This window comes from Hydractinia symbiolongicarpus, chromosome 4, assembly GCF_029227915.1.
Source record: "Hydractinia symbiolongicarpus strain clone_291-10 chromosome 4, HSymV2.1, whole genome shotgun sequence".
In the NCBI taxonomy this organism is placed as follows: domain Eukaryota; kingdom Metazoa; phylum Cnidaria; class Hydrozoa; order Anthoathecata; family Hydractiniidae; genus Hydractinia; species Hydractinia symbiolongicarpus.
In genome coordinates this window covers 5,749,453-5,772,398 of record NC_079878.1, presented here as the reverse complement: position 1 = coordinate 5,772,398, position 22,946 = coordinate 5,749,453, and the positions used below count along the sequence as shown (strand labels likewise).

The 22,946-nt window shown below is 34.8% G+C and overlaps 1 protein-coding gene and 1 long non-coding RNA gene across 2 annotated transcripts; both read left to right on the top strand.

The window, feature by feature from the left end:
• The first annotated feature begins 3,528 nt into the window (after nucleotides 1-3,528).
• LOC130640941 (uncharacterized) lies at nucleotides 3,529-8,805 on the top strand. Its single transcript, XR_008982407.1, has 2 exons — nucleotides 3,529-5,818; nucleotides 6,993-8,805. It is a non-coding gene; the product is annotated as an uncharacterized LOC130640941 (long non-coding RNA).
• A 6,944-nt stretch (nucleotides 8,806-15,749) lies between these two features.
• On the top strand, nucleotides 15,750-20,527 carry LOC130640940 (protein ABHD18-like). The gene is made up of 2 exons (XM_057447557.1): nucleotides 15,750-17,182; nucleotides 17,748-20,527. Exons 1-2 carry the CDS (start codon nucleotides 16,475-16,477, stop codon nucleotides 18,456-18,458), a joined length of 1,419 nt encoding a protein of 472 aa, XP_057303540.1. The 5' UTR covers nucleotides 15,750-16,474; the 3' UTR covers nucleotides 18,459-20,527.
• The last annotated feature ends 2,419 nt before the right edge of the window (nucleotides 20,528-22,946 follow it).

The following is a 22,946-nucleotide window of genomic DNA, read 5'->3' as shown; positions in this document are numbered from 1 at the left end:
TTTGTCTCTGATATTATGATGACCACTGGCGAATCGGCCATCATGGCTTGTTTATCTACCAAGTACAATTGATGTACTGATAAGAATCGTTTTGTGGGAAGATGTCCAGATAATTTTTCGTTTGTATATAGTGCGAGACCATCATGGCGATGGTAGTCACCGTTTTCCCCAGTTCAATTTAACTGAAAAGTTAGAATATTTTTTGAAACTATTTGTATGAAGCTTAACTGCTGTAAGCCCCTGCGCTTCTTAACAGGCTACTACACTCTACTACAAGCTACTACAGGCTACTACACTCTGCTACAGAGAAATACGCTTTACTACAGAGAAATACATTCTACTACGCTCTACTACAGGCTACAACAGTCTACTACAAGCTACTACAGGCTACTACACTCTACTACAGAGAAATACGCTCTACTACGCTCTACTACACGCTACTACACTCTACTACAGAGAAATACGCTTTACTACAGAGAAATACATTCTACTACGCTCTACTACACGCTACTTCACTCTACTACAGAGAAATACGCTTTACTACAGAGAAATACGCTCTACTACAGAGAAATACGCTCTACTACGCTCTACTACGCTCTACTACACGCTACTACACTCTACTACAGAGAAATACGCTTTACTACAGAGAAATACATTCTACTACGCTCTACTACACGCTACTACACTCTACTACAAGCTACTACAGGCTACTACAGATGCTACTACAGGCTACTACGCTCTACTACAAAGAAATACGTTCTACTACGGCCTGCTACAGAAAATAACGTACTGCTACACATCGCTACGAAAAATTACGCTTTGCTACATTGTATTACAAGGAAAGAAAGGGCTTGCTACACTCGACAACAGACATTGATAAGTCTCACTACAATGTGCTTTATGGAGAATAGCACATTATTATCTCTACAAGGCTTGGGAACGTACATAGGTCTAACGCATGTTGAATACTATATTTCCTTCTTTTCAGGAAGTAATACGTGGACGACTTACCATAAATTCACACTGTATCAATATCTATTATATGTAACTATATTGTGGCAATAATATGCTGCAATATTTTCGCAATATGCTGCAAGGCCAATATGTAAATTGTTTCTTTTTTCCCTGTTTAGATTTGGACAAGTTGAAGCCCAAGTTAACCATCGCGTCTTATGATGTCTACGTTGGTTTAGGGTTATATTTAATTTTAGCTATTAGCGCGCTAATGTTGTCCGTTCCGATCCGCTTTCGCTTTTAAATGGAAATTCACCTTGGAAATTAGCCAGTGTCAGAAGTGGACAAATTTTATGAGAAAGTTTAATTAAAGTTCTTATACTTCAAGTCAGTTTTGATTTTCTCCGCAATTTCTTGTATTTATTACTCATGGTCTCAAGATTTGGAAAAAGAAAGTTCGAAAAATTTAAAGAATGCGCGAAAGTGTTAGTGGAGTGGCCTTTTGTGCAGTTGGAAAATACGTTAGCAGATGTCTACTCTAGGAATTTTACGATATATTTTATTGTACGAGATGGTTTTACGAAGTTTTAAAATCTTTTGTTTAAAATTAATTTCTTTTTTCAGTGTCCTTTATTATTCAAGTTATTATGCTGTGTAAAGTTTCTACATTAGACATTGTGATAAAATGAACCGGACATCATCTTTCAAGATTTGCTTTCCCGCGCATTCTCAAACAGAAAGAATAAGGAAATGCTCATAACGTTTTTGAAGTGGAATCAAACCTTCTGACAAAAAATTAATTGTTGTGAGAATTTTTTTAGCCCTGACAAATATCTTTATTTTGGTAAGGGTGTGACATCTTTTTGTTCGATTATGTCCATGCGCATCGTATCTTTAGAGAAAATAATTGTAAATATTGTTTTCTTTTGTTATGTTATTTATAAAAAGAAAGAAAACAGCAGATCATACAAGCTTTTTTACTTACATCAAGCCAACGCAACGGAAGCCAACGTAAAACGGCCACACCTTGGACTTCAGAAAAGCTCTGTTATTTTTCTCTTTCAAAGAGGGAGGGCTGAACCCCCAGCCCCCTAGTGGCGCCGCCCCTGAAACTAGCGAGCTGAGCGCAAGCAATACCCATTTGACATTTAAGTATGCGTAAAAAATAGCCAACCCCATGTTCCATCTTTGGTCGAAGATTTTAAAGTAAAAAAGATCTGTCAGTTTAATATTGTTCATTTTAGTCATCACCTCTAAAATGCATTTTAAACATCTTTGATTTCCTCAAGCAATTTCTAGAGAAGCGCGGGCAAGTTGATTGCGCGCTAAAAGCAAAAAGTGTTAATGAAAGAAAAGATATACCATAAAGGACACGGTTTTCTTTTTTCCTTAGTTTCTCCTGTTTCTTTTTTGCTGTGAGTAAAAAAGTTGGTAACTGGAAGACAAAAAAGTTTAGAAAAAATGTTTGTACCAAAAGTAATTAAGCTAACTTTCGAAATGTTTTTAGGGAAGCATTGAAATTGTATTGATGTAACTTGCCGGCTAAATTGAGTTAAAAGTTATCTTATGCATCAGTATATTCCATCAAAATTAGCCACACGTTTTCACAATTCGTTGAAAATAATGCTTAAAAGATTTTATCACTATGAAATATAGTCTCAGGGTAAACAAATAATAACTTGCTTTGAAATACAACTTTCAAGTCAAGTTTGCAAAAACATTAACAACAGATATCGCCCTCGCCTGTGTAACGAGGACTTGATCAAGTTCCTTTATTAGCTGCATTATGCTCTTGTTTAGCCGTCAAGTAAGCGCTAGCCGCTTTGCCACAGGCAACAAACTCTGCCGACGAAGACAATGTACTGCTATAAATAACAGTTCACAACGTTCTTCATAATTTAAAGTGGAAAAAGAAAAAGAAAAACATTAAAAATATGGTTTGTTTTGTTTTAATATTACCTTTAAATTTAACGCAGGCAGACAGGGTGGTTTGGGGTTGTTTAAAATAATAACTCGGCAAACGATGTTTATCCGTTAAGTTACGATCGTTCAAAACTTTTTCTATTCATTAAATTTAGAAGTCGGTACGTTCCGAATTAAAATCAAGAATGACATACCTTATCAGAGAAATTACCAAAGGAACAAAATTAACGACTACGAAATTAACACGAAAGAAATTAAAACAAGGAAAACATATATTATTTCTTTTGAAATATTTTTTATAGTGTTTACATATTTTAAACATTAGTTCAAACCATTATTATTCCAAAGTTAAGTTTGGTTCTCACAATAGGGATAACTCAGTTCCGTTTTCTTTTTACAAAATATGATAAAAACACTAAGAATTTTAGGGGCGCTGGCACTTTTTAAAAGATTTCCATCATATTTGGACTTTTTAAAATGTGCTGCCAGCCCCCTTAAAACATTCAGCGATTTTTATAATAATGATGATTCGTATGATGCCGTTCCAACCTTTGAGATGATTGGTCTGAGAGGTAAATCGGCAACGTCGTCTGTTTTAAGCTTGTGTACTTTGACAGTACCATACAGTTTGCCAGGGGCTGAGTCAGTGGGATATAGGCTCGTGGTGGAGAGCGGTCATGCACCAGTGAAAAAGGACGATTCTACGATTCCTTTTAAAACCAAACAACTCGGCAATTATTACAAACTAGTCGTTAACCCGTGGAAGAATCCATGGGGTCGCCTGTCCTTTATATATCGCATTTCATGTTTTCGTAACAGGAAGCGTCTTTAATGGCAGACAGACAGACGACGGCTATTATTAACTAGCCGTTAACCCGTGGAAAAATCCACGGGGTCGCCCGTCCCTTATATATCGCATTTCGTGTTTCGTGTTTCTGTAACAGGACGCGGTTTTCGCGGACAGACAGACAAAATACGGCTATTATTAAAGAGAAGAGAAGAAGGACAGCAGAAGCATTCCTTCACTTCTTACAGAATTTAAATGCTTGTAACCGGATTTTTAACATGTCCACAACAGATTGTGCGTTTTTAACAGCTTTTGTAATTAAGATGCATCGAACCCGTTGATGATAATTTCTGCTTCGTTGCTTAAATAGTGGTAAAGTTGAACGATTCAGGAAGCGTGGACTGGTTTTAAATCTAACAACTTTGAGGAAATCTTCACATCCGCAGGATCAATGCCTCGTTTCAACTGAATTGCCACTTGATTTGAAAACTTTTTATTGTACAAACTTTGTTTTAATAAGAAATAACAAAAATCCAAAATAAACAAAATTTTCGTCGAACAAAATTTTTCGCGGACTAAAATGACGAAAACTTCAGGTGTCCGAAAAATTTTGTCGGACAAAACTTTTGTCCGACAAAGTTTTCGTCCAATTAGGTGAAAACACAGAAAACAGCCCGTCCAGCTAAAAAAATCGCTCAGCAATTTTATTTTGCGGAATAAGTCTGGTGTAGCTACCTGCTTTTGGCATAAGAATTACTAATTAAGAATTTTGTTGTAGCTGGCTAAACTGTATCACACATGCTTTTAGGCTTAATACGCTTTTCAAAAAAACTACATTGCATCTTTGGTTTACAGAACACAGAATACACTCTGTAAAAAGGCTAGGTAACTGTTACCCGCCGTTGAACACCCGGATGAGTGATTAATAAGAGCCGTCAACTGCGCCACATATTCAGGTAAAGCGCTTTAGTAAAGTTATGTAGTATGTAGTAAATCAAATGAAGTGCACACAACTTTATGGTGTGTCCAGTGTAATATGTTTTTTATCAAATAACTTTCCACAACTTAAGCTGAAATAAAAACACAGATTACAATTTGTTGTTACCCCGTCATAGCAAAAACTTTCTGGCAAACCTTTTTTATTTTTCGGATAATGTTCCCGGTGAGTGTTAGCTGACCATTTAGTACGGGTAAATAATGTGACACATCCATACAGATGTAATACCAATTTACCATGTCACACATGAGTATAGGCGTAACACTATTTTTCAAAAGAACTTCATCGCAAATTCGGTTAAAAAAAGTCCAGGAAACCGCTGTTGTTATCATGTTCAGTTAAAAAAATACTCAGCAATTTTATTTTGCACCATAAGTTTTCATAACAGTAATAAAAGTGGTATCTGCCTAACTTCATTTAGCATAAGAATTAAGAATTGTGTTGCAGCCAAACTGCATTTGGCTACTTTCACTTTTTGGTCAGAAGTAGCTAAGGAGCTAGCTAGGTAAACACAACTTTAACATAAAAATAAATAATACTGGCTAGGATATAAAGCTGTTATACTAAACTGAATAGTAATAACTAAGGCTAGCTAGCTAGCTGATTGTAGAATGCTCCTTAAAAATCTTCGTTCCTAGCCAAAAATCAAGAAATTTTTGGGTTTGAGATTTGTACTTAGCTACAAAACGTGAGAATATATTTATCTTAACATGTAAAAATATGTAAAAAAACAAAAATGAAAACCTTTTTGAAGACAAAAACAGATTAACCGTCAATGCCACAGCTTTTAAAATGGCCGTAGCTCAGATTGCTTTATCTTTCCTTCATTGGTAAAAATCTGATTCTGCGGGGTTTTCCCAAAATTTTCTGATAAAAGCCGCGCACAACCATTTTGAATATACAGAATACGGCTATTATTAAAGAGAAGATGGACAACAGAAGTGATAACCATTAAAAGAAATAAACTAACACTAAATACACAAGAGAAATCAGTGTCATTAAGGCTTTTTAACTAACTATACATAGATTTCCATAGATTGTAATGGCAATATAATGTGTGTTACGAGTAAGTTATGTGTGTTTGAGAATGTATTTACAGTCTCTGTGGATAAAGAAGTAAAAAAATTGTTGGAAAAAAACTTCATAAAAGACTGCATGTAATGATTGCATGATCCTTCTCTAAAGTGACCCTGTTCATTTAGGTGCAGTGATGGGTTGTATGAAGAAAAAAGTGCCAGCTTGTATAAGAATCGTGTTTTCAGTGTAAATTTAGCTGATTACTTATACAAGACTAGTTGATAAAGCCCATGTGAAAATCCACTAAGGCAGAAGAACAATGGAAAAATAGGTTGCTTTAGATTTTTTGCCGACGTCAGCAGTGCATATACAAAAAGAAAATTGGTTAAAATTAGTCATTCGTTGTCTGTAAGGTGTGGAGGTTGAAACGTTGACCAAAATAATGTATGGTATCGTATGTTTTTGACAAACGCTTAGGGAGATATAAGGGCTTAAAAATTTTTCTGACGTCAGCAAAGTCCCTACCAAAAGTTCCAAAAAAATTTCTTAATTCGTACAGCCGATGCATTCATCGTATAGATCTTGAAATGCAGATCAAGAAAATGTATAGGAACATGGACTTTTGACAAACGGTTGCAGAGATATTGGGGTTTGAAGGTTTTGTGATGACGTCCTCAACCTTTCCATTCCGAAACGGATTCGGGGACCCAGGCTTGGGAAACTTACCCAAATTGGTCCCGGGTGGTCCCTAGTTACTTACGTGGTGAAAAATCACTGACGTCACCACCTCGTTTTCAAGTTATTTGGCGGTTGCAGAGATATTGGGGTTTGAAGGTTTTGTGATGACGTCCTCAACCTTTCCATTCCGAAACGGATTCGGGGACCCAGGCTTGGGAAACTTACCCAAATTGGTCCCGGGTGGTCCCTAGTTACTTACGTGGTAAAAAATCACTGACGTCACCACCTCGTTTTCAAGTTATTTGGCCTCAAAGCTTTAAGTGCACTGTAATGGCTTCATTTATTTAATATAGAATATTAACGTTGAAGTAGTCTTATTGACGTCGCGCCGTAACGTCAGAAAATTTAACATATTAGACATGCATTTTTCAGTTACTTCAAAGAAAATTTCGGTAAGATCAAAGGAAAATGAACATATCCACTTTGCCTGTTATATATATATATATAATGTATATAAGATAAATGTTTATCATTCATTTATTTTTTATGTTAAAAAATAATTATTTGAGGAAACTTATTTTTTTTAGGAAAATCTTTGTAAAACATTCACATAACTATTTAAGTAATTTTGTTTAGATAAATGCTGTAATGCCAAAAGGAAAATACTGGGTTAGGCAGCCAATGGTAAGTTTTTATTAAATTTGATTTGAGATTTGAAATTTGATTTGAGGTTTAATTTGAAAAAAAATATAAAAGTAATGTTGTGTAGTGGGTTGCACGTACTATTACTTTCAGTTAAAAAGTCCAAAAATCAACGTGATAGAATATAATTAATTGGATATAACAATTTAATTGCTATGTTGTGCTTTTTTTATGGTTTATAGAGAACAGACAAAAGATATTGCCGACAGAAACGATGGTGAAAGCATTAGAGAACAAAGAATCTTTACAACAAGTGAAGGTTAGTCCGAACATATTAACTGTTTTCATGTTAGAGAAATGCTCGAATGTTCGTTGTTATCAATCTCAAGAAACCCTTTCGTATTAACGAATAAGATTTGTTCCATTTTTATTTATCTTATCTTTAGTGAAGAAACTCAAAGTCGCGATAACCTAGATTCACAGCAAGCATGACGAATTCATGGTGGTTCAGTTAAATTTAAAATATAAAATTATTGATAGATAGACAATTGTCAACCAGGCCTTAACTTTTGCAATCTTAAAGTTAAAGTCCAATTGACAAGTAAAAATTAGGGCCTAAAAATATTTTTCCGTTCGACTTCCTTTTGAATATTTTTCATTTTGTGTCGTAGTGTAAAACGTTTGAAATATTTTTTTGCATATTGGGAAAAGCTGCCAAAAGGGAACAAATCCATAGTTCAGCTTGTTTTGATTAACCACAAAAAAAGCTTAGGGATGAATTTCCCGTATTTAAAAGCAATCCATACACATTGTTTCAGTAAATTCGGTCTTTGAAAAAAACACGTTTGGGGAGATAATTTACCCGCATTAAGAAGCAATCCATACAAGCAATCCATGATATTCAGTTCTTTTAGTAAATTCGGTCTTTAGAAAAAACATTTACGGAGATAATTTACCGGTATTAAGAAGCAATCCATACATATAAAATTCAGTTGTTTTAGTAAATTCGATTTTTGAAATATATATATATATATATATGAACACAAATTGTAGCTATAGGAATAACCAACAAGATAGATGACTACATCAAGAATTAAGTAAAAAGATTTTATTATTTAAAATTTTCGTCAGTTCATCGACTGACTTCTTCAGTATCGCTTACAATACAGTATTAACAATTAAAATATCTTATATAGTGATAAAAATAAATTATATACAATTAAATACACAAGGGTTTAAAACTGGTTTCCATCACCATCATCCTACTATCAACTTAACACACGGTTTCTACAACTTGCATTTTTCTGTTCTTTTAGTTCTATTCCAGTCATGAGAACCATTAAGTCCCTGATGTTGTGTGACGAGTGTCCCTATCCAGAATTTTTCTTTATCTAATAGCAAACTATCAATTTGCCTGTTTGTTAAATTCTCTCCATTGTTCACAACATCAACTATAATAAACCCAATATTTTGCACGGAGGCATTAGGGCATTCATCAATAAAATGTTTCACAACTTTGCAAGATGGTATCTTCTTTTTAATGTGGGATTTGTAATTCGAAAGTCGAGGCTTCCAAGCAATGTAAAAATATATAAAAAAACAAGGACAGACTTAGCAACGTCAACGTTACGCAACTTTCAAAATGGCCGTAATAACACTGCTCTCTGCTTTACACATCCCTTTGTCGTGGCTGCAAAATCTCGGATTGGTTTTTCAAAAAAAATCAGGCGTTGCAATTGAATGCTACACGCGGGAGAATAAAACAAAGTCGGTAAATATATATCGCATTTGGTATTTTGTGCAGATATAAGAATTTCGTGATTAATTAACAGGACGCGCTTTTCGCGGACAAACAGGCAAAATACCGCTATTAATAAAAAGACTAACGATATCATACGTCTATTGGTTTTTCGGTCAGTTGCTCATAAAGTTGATCTTGTTAACTCACCATATGATTTTTTAACAATAGCCAATAATAATTACATTATTTAGAACTATTTTCAGCTTTTGTACTCTGATCCTAACTTCAATGGAATATCAAATCTACGGAGACTCTTTAAATGAGATAAATTTTATACTTATGCCTTTTTGGAACATCTTTGTTCCATGTAAATAGAAGTTTTGACTTTTAATTTGGAATTCTTCCATCTTTTTCCTAATGATACGTTATATTACTGACATGCCTTCTACAGAATTTCAGCCTAAGAGCCTTTGCCGAAAAAAAGTTATGACCTGTCAAATTTTAACTACAAACAATGGAATAATTTCATCGTAAACGGCTCTAAACTTTAATGTGATATAGCTTCTCTACGGCAGCAGCTTCTTCAGTCGGACAAAAATCATTGGAACATTTAAATTTTTATGCATCTAAGAATTCATTTGGTTTAAGAACTAATCAAGCTATACTATTGAAATACTGCACCGAAAAAAAGAAATAAAAAACACACGTAATGTCTTTGGATTGATTGGCCTGCTTTAGCGCTTTTGATGCGTCATTTTCAGGGAGGACACTTGTTTCTACTGCTGTACGGATAAGTACATAACAGTAAAGCCCGGTAAATTTATAGTATAATGCCTTGCCTCAGATTTGCATTTTTTAGGACTTGTGATATGTAATTTCGCGGGGGTATTAGTCCAAAATATCTTTTCTATTGGCTATCGGTGGGCATAGAACACCACCGCCTGTTCAATATATTGTACAAAAACGCCTCTTTGTTTAGCCTGCAATAGGGCCGTTATTATGTCTTGTTGCAAAAGGATATTTGAGCGAAATATCGTTTCTGTTTGTGTATGGATGTGTATCCAACCTCAAACTTTGTCTACTTTATAAAAACAGCTTTCCGTAAATGGCAGTTATGCGAAATATTCTGGAATATTACGTTGGTTATGGCCATCGACAGAAAAAATATGTAGTTTTTATGAAGCGACAGACATTATTATGAAGGTATTATGCAGTATTATGCGATATTACGTTGGTATGGCCATCGACAGAAAATTTATGTACTTTTTATGAATTATGAAGGTATTATGCAGTATTATGCAGTATTATGCGATATTACGTTAATATGGCCATCGACAGAAAATTTATGTGTTTTTTATGAATTATGAAGGTATTATGCAGTATTATGCGATATTACGTTGTTATGGCCATCGACAGAAAATTTAAGTACTTTTTTTGAATTATAAAGGTATTATGCAGTATTATGCAGTATTATGCGATATTACGTTGTTATGGCCATCGACAGAAAATTTAAGTACTTTTTTTGAATTATAAAGGTATTATGCAGTATTATGCAGTATTATGCGATATTACGTTGGTATGGCCATCGACAGAAAATTTAAGTCCTTTTTTTGAATTATAAAGGTATTATGCAGTATTATGCGATATTACGTTGTTATGGCCATCGACAGAAAATTTAAGTACTTTTTTTGAATTATAAAGGTATTATGCAGTATTATGCAGTATTATGCGATATTACGTTGGTATGGCCATCGACAGAAAATTTATGTGTTTTTTATGAATTATGAAGGTATTATGCAGTATTATGCGATATTACGTTGTTATGGCCATCGACAGAAAATTTAAGTACTTTTTTTTGAATTATAAAGGTATTATGCAGTATTATGCAGTATTATGCGATATTACGTTGTTATGGCCATCGACAGAAAATTTAAGTACTTTTTTTGAATTATAAAGGTATTATGCAGTATTATGCAGTATTATGCGATATTACGTTGGTATGGCCATCGACAGAAAATTTATGTGTTTTTTATGAATTATGAAGGTATTATGCAGTATTATGCGATATTACGTTGTTATGGCCATCGACAGAAAATTTATGTACTTTTTTTGAATTATAAAGGTATTATGCAGTATTATGCAGTATTATGCGATATTACGTTGGTATGGCCATCGACAGAAAATTTATGTGTTTTTTATGAATTATGAAGGTATTATGCAGTATTATGCGATATTACGTTGTTATGGCCATCGACAGAAAATTTAAGTACTTTTTTTGAATTATGAAGGTATTATGCAGTATTATGCGATATTACGTTGTTATGGCCATCGACAGAAAATTTATGTACTTTTTTTGAATTATAAAGGTATTATGCAGTATTATGCAGTATTATGCGATATTACGTTGGTTATGGATTATTGACAGAAAAAATATGTATTTTTTATGTAACGACAGAGAGTATTATGAAGGTATTATGCAGTATTATGCGATATTATGTTGGTATGGCCATCGACAGAAAATTTATGTGTTTTTTATGAATTATGAAGGTATTATGCAGTATTATGCGATATTACGTTGTTATGGCCATCGACAGAAAATTTAAGTACTTTTTTTGAATTATAAAGGTATTATGCAGTATTATGCAGTATTATGCGATATTACGTTGGTATGGCCATCGACAGAAAATTTATGTGTTTTTTATGAATTATGAAGGTATTATGCAGTATTATGCGATATTACGTTGTTATGGCCATCGACAGAAAATTTATGTACTTTTTTTGAATTATAAAGGTATTATGCAGTATTATGCAGTATTATGCGATATTACGTTGGTATGGCCATCGACAGAAAATTTATGTGTTTTTTATGAATTATGAAGGTATTATGCAGTATTATGCAGTATTATGCGATATTACGTTGGTATGGCCATTGACAGAAAATTTATGTATTTTTTATGTATTATGAAGGTATTATGCAGTATTATGCAGTATTATGCGATATTACGTTGGTATGGCCATCGACAGAAAAAATATGTATTTTTTATGTAACGACAGAGAGTATTATGAAGGTATTATGCAGTATTATGCGATATTACGTTGGTATGGCCATCGACAGAAAATTTATGTATTTTTTATGAATTATGAAGGTATTATGCAGTATTATGCAGTATTATGCGATATTACGTTGGTATGGCCATCGACAGAAAAAATATGTATTTTTTATGTAACGACAGAGAGTATTATGAAGGTATTATGCAGTATTATGCGATATTACGTTGGTATGGCCATCGACAGAAAATTTATGTATTTTTTTTGAATTATGAAGGTATTATGCAGTATTATGCAGTATTATGCGATATTACGTTGGTATGGCCATCGACAGAAAATTTATGTATTTTTTATGAATTATAAAGGTATTATGCAGTATTATGCAGTATTATGCGATATTACGTTGGTTATGGATTATTGACAGAAAAAATATGTATTTGTTATATAGAGAGGATGTCGGATAATGCGGTTTCATTTGTCGGGTCCATTTGGTTGGAGAAGTATGACTGAACGTCTGTCGGACTTTTAATATCGATAAAGTATGAAGGGTACTAGTTATGTTGTACGTCGTGTGTCGGGACCACTTAGCCCGGTGCTAAATGAAGTCGTTCCCACTCTCAGCGCTAGTTAAAGGGCTGGACAAACTGCCTGTGCTAAATATACAAAAGGAAAGTATCTAAAATTTTGAGTAAGATTGGCAACAATTATTCCCGATTTATCTCCGACGCTTTGTTGTTTATGTCAGTTACTTTTAGCTATAATTCTAAAGCGATAAAAAAACAAGGACTAGCTAACTACATGGACAGCAAGAAAACAGCTCAATCTTTATTGATTTTATATTACTTAATTTAGTATTGTCATCAATATACGTTGCCACATTACTTACTTACTTAAGTTACTTGGTATAGCTTCTGTCGTTTTCCACTTATTCGACTCGTTAAGTCCAATGATGCATATCCATTTCTACAATGATGTTTTGAGTCTGCTCTTATCTACTAAACAGTGAAGTGTTACTATGGAGCAGTGGTTCGTCAGATATATTACATAGAAATTGAATTGATGTTCTTTTCTAGCACGTTTTGGTACAGTTACTAGATAGATAGCTAGATGTGAATATTTTACATGGCCAGCCTTACAAATATGAGGGATAGATAACCCTCCTATATATTATTTCCAGGATGTGGGCCATGGCTTAGATATGGGGACTCTTGGAGTATCTAATGCTCAGTTAGATAGGGTCCTCTACTAGACAACTCCATGCAACATCCACGGCACACACTTGCCATCTCTGCTCCCCACATTTTCCCTTACATTGCTTAGGTTAACCAGAGGCTGTAGTAACATTCACCTGCCCATATTGAGAGTGAGAGTTATAGCCACTAAGCTATGGCACCTGTGTTACTCACTCAATGATGTTTTCTAGCTATATGTGTTGGAAGGGCATAAAAGAGTTTAAGTCCTTCTGAAAGACAGCCTTCAAAATTCATATCGGCACTGCAATTGCGGACATGTTTTTAAAAAAGTTTCAATTACAACAGCAAAAATTGTGTTTTTTTCCTTACCGTTGATGAAAATACGGTAATTAAGATGTGCAAGACTGTTGTTAAATAAACAACTGTATGGGAAAAATACCTCCTAAAACATGAATATGCTTGCTGTAACACTCTTCTTTATTATAAATTCCCTAAAAAGATTTTGCAATTAGATTTAGATTTAGACACTAGTTGTTTCAATAAAAATAATGTTTCTTTTTTTTCTTGTTATTTTACATAGGAGAAGAATGACTTGCTGTATAAATTACCAAACAGCAAAGTATAATCTGTATAACTCAAGAAACAGCACAGGAATAATTCTTCCTGTATAACTTTCAAAACAGCACCAGAAATCTTCCTGCTGCATAACTTTTCAAACAAGTTTTTGAGCATTAAAGTATTTCTATCGTTTCACCTTGACAGCTGGTTATTGTAATAATTCCAAACAAGAAAAGAAGGCATGCAATTATGATTTTCCAAAAGTGCCATCAACATGATGGCAATTTTGAAAAATAGCCGCCAATGTGAATTTTCTTGAATTTCAGGTGCTGGATGTTTCTATATTGTGCATTAAAACACTTAAGATGACATAGTCTCTGGCTTGTGTAAGAGTAGATACCACCTTTTCCATTCTCAAAATTTAAGTTCGGAATGTTAAAGAATACACCAACAGCAGATGATTTTGTATATATTAAAAATGAATGGCTTTTCTAGATCTTTCATCAAATATCTTTTTGTTAAAGCCAACAGGGGTTGGTATAGTAACTCAATTTTTTGTCAGACTTGCAAGCATTAGGTACATAAGAAGTGCAGTAGTATTGGTGGAAGGTTAAGAGCTGACATTCAGTTTGTATGCAAGCGTAGCAAAGGTGAGATTATAGAGAATGAAGTATTTCTAGCTTCAATGATGTACAACAGTGGCTCGTTAGAGATAGTTGAGAACTTCTGTTACTTGGGAGATATGTTGTGCAGTGAAGCGGGTGTTGGAAGAAGTGTTACTTGCAGGATAGGTTCTGCTTGGAAAAAGTTCAGAGAGTTACTTCCTTTGTTGACTAGCAGAGTCTTGTCAATTGAGTTAAAAGGTTGTATGTGGCCTGTGTAAGAAGTGTTATGTCGTACGGTAGTGAGACATGGGCAGTAAAGCAGGAAGATCTTGACCGTTTAGAAAGGAATGATAGGAGAATGGTTAGGTGGATGTGTAATGCTAGTCTGAGAGACAGAAAGAGTTCAGATGAGCTAAGAAGCAGGCTAAGTATCCGTAGAATTAAAGATGTTATCCAGATAAGAAGATTGAATTGGCTGGGGCACTTGGAAAGAATGGAGGGGGGTAATTGGGTAAGAAAGTGTGGAGACTTGATAGTTCCTGGGGCAAAGCCCAGAGGCAGACCGAGAAAGAATTGTGGCGCCGTAGATTAGTGGTTATAGCTTTCGTACTCTGTGCGGGAGACCGGGGTTCGATTCCTCTTGACGGCGATTCAACATGGGCGAGTGAATGTTACCATAGCCCCGGGTTAACCCAAGCCATGTGAGGGAAATTGGGGAGATGGCACACTGTGTGGGCCGTTGGATGTTGCCGGGAGTTGTCTAGTAGAGCGTGCGCCCTACTAATTGGGTCTGCGTAGCTTAAAATGAGCATTAAATACTCTAGGACTCTCCATCTAAGCCATGGCCCCTCCTGGAAATAATAGACAGGGTATATCCCTCGATATTTGTGAGGCTAGCCATGTAAAATATACACATCTATCTATCATCTACTGAGGTTATAAGGACAGACTTGATACAGAGGAAGTTGAGTTTAAATCTAACACAGTCTAGATCAGATTGGAAGAGGATCATTAATATACCACGTCCAACCCATGCTAGCATGGAAAACGGACGTTAAGCCGAGAATGATGACTGCGTTAGACCTAAACTCAAATTTCTTTGCATCAAGTCTGTCCTAATTACATTCTGCTAAGTCTTTCTCTGTCTACCTCTAGGCTTTGCCCAGCCTCTACACTTTCTTACCAAATTATCCTTTTCCATTCTTTCCAAGTGTTCTAACCAACTCAATTTTCTAATCTGGATAACATCTTAAATGCTGCAGATACTTAGCCCACTTCTTAGCTCATCCGAACTCTTTCCGTCTCTCAGACTGGCATTACACAACCACCTAATCATTTTCATTTCATTTCTTTCTAAACGGTCAAGATCTTCCTGCTTCACTGCCCCTGTCAACAGAGGAAGTAACTCTCTGAACTTTTTCCAAGCAGAATCCATCCTGCAAGTAATTTTCTAATTCAGTGTTTACCCTGACTTAACTATTTGCTCTGCTATATGCTTAATTTTGCACTGCTTCTGATAGGGTTGTCACCCAAAACAACCTAGCTTCACTTAACCTTCTCTTAAGAACTTTTTATACTTACGATATAGATGTAGACATTCCTTCAACATATCTTATATAACATATCTTTAAGCATCACTGAAAATTCATTGGTAGAAGTGAAACAAAAGAGGCAGAATTGCCATAGCTTTCCAAAAAAAGTAAAAATTGGCACTAAGATTGCAACAATAAGCTTTTGACCCTGAAACATTTTACTGGTAGGTCATTCTAGATATAAGATATAAATACAAAGTATGGGCAGGATCAGAAATTGGTAAATTTACCCAAACACAATCATTTTGTCTAAAATTCCGAATGTCCTCTGAATGTTATTTTTTGGAGTAAACTTGCACTAACACAAAAATTAATACACACAGAATACGCTCATATTGCTATTGCATAAAAATTAATACACGTAAAATAGATTTTTCTCTATCACATGAAAATTAGTATGAATAGAGGTAAGCCGGCCAGTGTCATTTGAAAGAAATAATTGCACAACTAAAAACAATCACCACTGCTGCTTTTGCCTAGTTGAACTATTGAAAATCTCTGTGTAAGTGAATAGCTTATTTAATGAATATAATTGTCAATTGTCAATAATAATATTTGTGTGCTAATTCAATGGAAATCCTAAAAGGACCTTAATACCCCCTTCACTTGCTAGCTGTAAATATCAATGAATGTTCAGGCAGGTGTTTTGTTCTCCCAGAAATAAAATGACTCCAATTTAACACAAAGAAAAACATCTGTATGTGCTTTTTTGTTTCAGCTTTTAAATATATACTGTGCCATGTTAAATAAATCAGATGCTGCATTTAAAATGGTCACTGCCTTTGTTAAATTTTTCTCCAATGGTTGGGGTAATCCTGAAATAATACAGCAACTTTCAGAATGGCAGAAAATCGTGCTTGACAAGAGGAAAATGTTACAGGATGTTTACAAAGTGTTGGAGAAAACAGAAATAAAAATAACTGCTGCTAAACAAATAAACTCATCCCTAACTGTATATAAAGGTGAATTCATTTCACCATTGACAAAGTTTATACCAAAAGCACTGCCGCCAGAAAGTGAAAAAGCTTATTTTGAATTAGTTTTACCAAACAAGTGGAAAAACAAGAAACCCATTTGTCTGCATTTAGCTGGCACTGGTGATCATTTTTTTTGGCGAAGGAGACATTTTATGGCCACCCCGTTGGCAAAACAATATTCAATGGGGTCGATTATCTTAGAAAATCCATTTTATGGGTGTCGAAAACCAAAAGACCAAGTCCGCTCTGCAGTTAACCATGTTTCAGACATTTTTGTTATGGGTGCTGCATTGCTGTTTGAGACAGTTACTTTGATGTTGTGGTGTCAGAGAAATGGTTATGGTCCATTGGGGATCACTGGGATATCAATGGGTGGACACATGGCGACTGTATCTGCTTCAGGATGGTTTGAGCCAATGGCTATTGTACCCTGCTTATCTTGGTCATCTGCTGGTCCTGCATTTACAGATGTAAGTTTATAATCTGTATAATTCTTATTTTTTGTTTTGTTTTAAGCACTCAGTGATACTCGTTCTTATAACCACCCAGTTGGTAATGGCTGAGGCTGAGATATTAGCAATTGGTTAGGCTCAAAATTTGAAAAGTTTAGCAACCGAGGCTAAACTTGGATGATCTAACAAGCAACCTACGAAACTGAATAAACGTTTTCTTTTTTTTATTAACATTAACATAACATTGAAGTATAAAATGAAAACATAAGCTAGGAAACCTTAAAAATATAAATGTTACACTTCATCAGCTTCTTAGCAACTCAAATTAAAATTTTGCACATAGCAAGTGATACTAAAGCTTACCAAAACATACCAAAAGACTGACACCCTCTAATTAGCAAACAAAACCTTTTTTCACGAGCGGTGCACTTGTCAGAGAGAACTGTATATTGATAAACAAAGCTGTCGAAGAAGAGCGGTGGTAGTATGGAAAATGACACTATTCATTTAGGCATTATTCAAACTAGGGTGTACACTTACAAAACAGTAATTCATAATTACAGTACAATGTTGTTTTATTTAGGGTGTTCTCAGCCAGTCCGTTAACTGGCAAGTACTGGACGAACAATTCGAACGTGAGCCTATTTACAGCAAACTTTTAAGACAAGATGAAGAATTCGAAAGACTTTTAAAGACACATTATGTCTGTCCAAATTCTTCTGAAGGCTTAAATCAACCTATACAGCAGAGTAATGACACCACAAAAAACGAAAGTGATCATTCCAAAGCTTCTTTCTTGTACTCAAAATTTTCGTCGATTCTCCCGGATTTACAAATAAGTTCGTATATTGATTTTCGTGGCAAGAAAATCGGACCTATAGCTTTAGAAATTGACTTATGGAAATATTTAGAAACAATCCCAAAAAGCCTTTACAACTCCACCAACAATCGATTGAATTTGGATTATATACGTGAATTCGCGTTATCGACTAACTTTGTTTCTGCATCACCCTCTAAAGAAACTGTAGCATACATGACTGCCATTATGGATCAAGCTACTCACTTATCTCATTTCAACCAGCCTCACAAAGACTCGCCTATTACGTACGTTGTTGCTGAACATGACCGCTACATACCAAGAGAGTTTTATAATGTAACACCACAAGACATCTACCCACAGGCCGAGGTTCGAACAATAAATACTGGTCACGTCCTGGCTGTTTTGAAATATCAGCAAGATTTTCGAGACGCTATAAAAGATTGTTATGAAAAACTTGGATGCGATTTCAGTTAGCGGTATTTTATGGTGTTTGTTCAAATTTTTTTTGTAGTCATGGTAACAATTTTTGCACTCAGAAGCTTTAAATTGCAAAGAAAATGTGATTCACTAAAAATAAAGTTTTTGATAAAATAAAAAAATGAATCAGATAAACACGAAGGTGTGCGATCTTGTACTTTAATTAGTTTTTTAATTTTTGTTTGTTTGTTTGTTTTTATTGTTGTTGTTTTGTAACACAATGATAAATTTCTAGTTCAATCACAGCTCTACTAATGGTTAAATTCATCTACCCCCTTCTCTATCCACATAGCTTTTTGGGGTTGTACGCTGATCTTGTTTTGTACGTGGCGAGAGAGCTTGCTAATACTGCCTATGTAAGTCGTGACAGTTAATTTTTTCATTTTTCTGCACAATTTATATCGTCTCCTGCCCTTGCTTTTGTGATTGTCTTTAGGTATATCTAACAATATTTGGAAGTTGTTCAACTTGACTAGGAGATCGTTCTGGTGACAAAAACTACAACTCCTTAGCATTTTTACAGAATCTTATTTTTAACATGTCTCCATAAATTTACCAATGTGTGGTGTATACTGGTTATTACCATAATCGCAAGGTTGCCACACCACCTAATAATCCTAAAACATACTAAAAAATAAATTCTTGCTGAATAATTCTAAAATTTCCTTATTTCTTCTGACGAAAACTCCAAAAAATCTCTTAAATATTTAGGGAACATCTATTTGTCAAACTCAATTTTATAATGGATTTTATTTTGTGGAGGTTATATTTACAGTCTATATCAGATAACACGAAAATGAAATCTGATCAATCCAATTTGTTTTCCTTGTTCAATTTGTTTGACATCCTTGATTCTTATGATTCTAAGTTACACTTTCACTAACGCAAATTTTCCTTGTTACACAAAAAAAATCTCCTAAAAACAAAAAACTCTTCTAAATTGGCCTGAGTATCCTTAAAAAATTTAGTTACAAAGTGAGTGGGAACCCTAAATCGATCCATATACTTTTAAAAGTGTAATTAACGTGAGAGAAATTCTGCGGCATTCAATTTTACCCAATTTGCTTTAGTGAATTTGTCCAATATTTGCAAATTAATATTTCGACCGTAAAATGTTGATATCGGATTCGCAAAAACATATCACGGAAATATATTTATGGGGACCAAACATAAAATATGTTTCCATTTGTCTTACATCTATCGCTCCTAGGATAATTTCTTAGGTAAGGAAAAAGCAATTTGGGCTGGCTCGCTTCGTTTTTTGCTAACTTCATTGGTGGAATGTTTCTTTTCTTTGTTTCTGTGTTTTTAACTGGTTCGTGATACAATTCTGTGATATTTATAACATATATATACATATATAATCTGTTGAAATTATAACTTGAAATTTTGAAATATAACAAGAAGAAAAAAACAAAGTTTATTTAGACATTTTTTACGTCAATAATTTTAAATTAGTCTTACTACTACTCCTTAAAACTGTAAGCGGAATTTACTCTTTGAAACTTGGAAAGTTGAAAAAATGGGAAAAACTCTGGGAAAATAAGCTATTTTATGTTTAGGTCTGTGTTTTAAGTTTTATTCGTTTTCATGTTATGGAAACCGTATTGAAACTTCTGTATTTCTTGAACAGAATTTCGTCTTGTCAGAAAACTGAAATAAATCTCAAAAAGTCTTTGAATTTTCTTTTAGCCACCCTGAGCAGTAAAAAAATGTAGATTTGTTTCGAATGTATTAGGAGTTAAAAATTGTATATTTGTGAAAAATTGTAATACATCGCTTTTGTATTTTTGTTTTATCTCTTTTCTAATGATAAAACAACTTCTCCCATTTTGATCAACGAACCAACTTGGTTAACACGCGCCAATGAGTTTTTGACTGCTACAATTATAGACAGTATTATAAATTAAGGCTGGTTAACTGAGCGATGACTGACAGCTGATGACAATATCAGAAAGCCCATATTTGCGTTCGTCGCAATTCGAATAAAAAGACTTCTAAATAGTTATTTTTCTGTTGCAAAATTTCTGAATTTGAAGGAGATGGCTTCATAATGCTGTATGTTTCAAAGTTAGAAGAAATTTAAAAAAAAACGATAAAAATCAAAGGCTTGATATTGAGCGTCTGCATACTTTTTTCCCAGTTTTTTGAATTGTGTTTTAGCGCATTTAATTTCGTGCATTCTCACAAAGTTAATATCGGTCACTAAGATCAAGAGGCCAAAAAAATTTTTTGTATTGGTTTTATTAGGAGAAACAGACAGCTATGTGCCCCACTCCTGGAAATCTAAAGGGGTCAGCACCAGCTAAGAGGCTCGGCATACTTTGTGAAGAGCATTTGTATAACCTAAGTACGTTTGAGAACAACGAGAGATAGGAAAATGCGGATCCTAGGACAGCGATTAATATATTCTGTGCCATTCCACGTCAAATTATAGGCCATCCATGTCAAATCAACGATAGAAGAGTCTATAAAATCCGTTAGCACCTACGAATGTCCGGATCCGCCCCAACCCCCCAACCCCCGCCGTGTCCCCTCCCTCCCCTCCCCATGGGTCCCTACCCACCCTCATCTGTCGTGCCTTATAATTTATAGTGTTATGTGTGTCTATCTTTACCAAAAACAAGTAAAGATGATTGCAACATTGCAAGGTTTAGCGCCACATAATGTCATAACTGAAGAATTGATTTTGATGATTATTTTGAGATTGTTTGAGACCATTTGATCTGACAAAGGCATCACCCTTGAAACTATAATCCTTTAATTCATCACAAAGTCTTGCGGGCAACCATGTCTTATATTTATTTCCCATTCTATCTTGAACCTCCGCATACATAGATTTTTCAGAAAGAGCACCAGGTCTTGATATTTCCATCTCTTTCACATATTTAACAAGGTAAATATCGTTTTTAGGCAGCTCTCTCCACTTTATGATTGGAGTAACTTGTTCTATGTTTTGTTCAAATTCTTCAACTGTTGGAAAAGCCATTGTGTTTATATTCACGATTACATCTCTTTATACCACTTTATAAATAACAACACGCAAGCAGTTTTTGTTATCTACCATCTGTCAATCAAACGCTTATAACAATAGGATTTTACATATTTTACATACCAGAAAGTTGTTTACATAAGAAAAAAGTCAAAACGAAAGTAGCCGTTGCTAAGGATATTTGGTATGTAAGGAATGCATTGTTTCTCTATTGTTATTCTGGCTTGATTGACATTTAATTGACGTCATTCTTTATCTAAACAAATACCATATGAAATAACCCGTTGTCATAACAATCACAAGAGCGATCTTCTCATCTTCGTGTGTAGGAGGAGTATCTTTGTGGTAAGGTGCAGTAATGTGTTTATCTGTAGTATCCACGTGGTGTACGGTAATGTGTTTATCAGGATGGATATCAGGATGATCGGGTGTTACCGGCTTCTTTTTAGTTATCTTATGTGATTCGGTAACATTGACCTTTCGATTGATACCAATGGTAAGATCTTCACCCGATATCAAAATCTTGTTGTTGTAACCCACCACCCCTGTCTTAATTCTGAGATTCATGTCACTAGGTAACATATAAATACCTTGTCCAACCGAATAATCAACCTTACTTGAAGCGTAGTTTAACGTATCCTGATAACGTTTAATGTCCTCCTGAATATCGACCCTACGGTTAACAATGTCCTCAAGGTTATTCATAAAAACTTTTTGGGCGGTCAGAGCACTTGAATCATTACCGAGGATGGAGGATCGCGCTGAGGCTTGAGAACTAAGAACAAGATATGCATAGGCCCTGACACTGCTCGAGATCTTCACAAGGCCCGTTTTTGTAAATCCATCGGATTTTTCCACAATCCACCGCGTCATGGAGTCGTTTGTGAAATAACTTAACCCCGGAGTTGGATATTCTTTACGTCTTTTTTGATATGAGCTGAAAAAGTTCTGACCCCTGTATTTCATGGGGTTGGGATCAACTCCATAATCGCCGCAGATTTTTAAAAACTCCTCATTTGAATAGGGATTGTCGTATCGATTGAAGCTATCCTCAAAGGGTAGAGGTGTCTGTAGGCGCTTAATGATTCGTCTAATGTGATAATACACATGAAAACGATATATTGACCTGACCATAGATCTACCATCCTTCAGGTGTTCCGAACTTACCCCACAGGCACTTGAAGCGCACCAAGTGGCGAAATTTAGCTGGGTTTGCCATAATCTAAAAGGTTGCTCATTCCAAATTCTCATACGTTGCGCGTTATGACTAAGTTCATAATTGGTAAAAATATTAGGAAAGGAAGCGGGGAAAGAGCCACTTTCAGACACAATAATGGCCTGTTTGTACAGATCCCTAGCGCTCAATATTTGAAGATCCCGCCCCTCATTTGGCTTATATGCCGCATTCGGGTTATATCTGAAAATGTCATCCATTCTTTGATTTAAATATATTCACAATCTCTAATATAATAATGTATATCACAATAAAGGAC

Excerpts from the sequence above, each read along its gene's own strand:
- LOC130640940 (XM_057447557.1), top strand. The coding sequence starts at position 16,475 with ATGTTAAATAAATCAGATGCTGCATTTAAAATGGTCACTGCCTTTGTT. Across the intron at positions 17,183-17,747 it reads CTGGTCCTGCATTTACAGAT|GGTGTTCTCAGCCAGTCCGT; the intron begins GTAAGTTTATAA and ends TGTTTTATTTAG.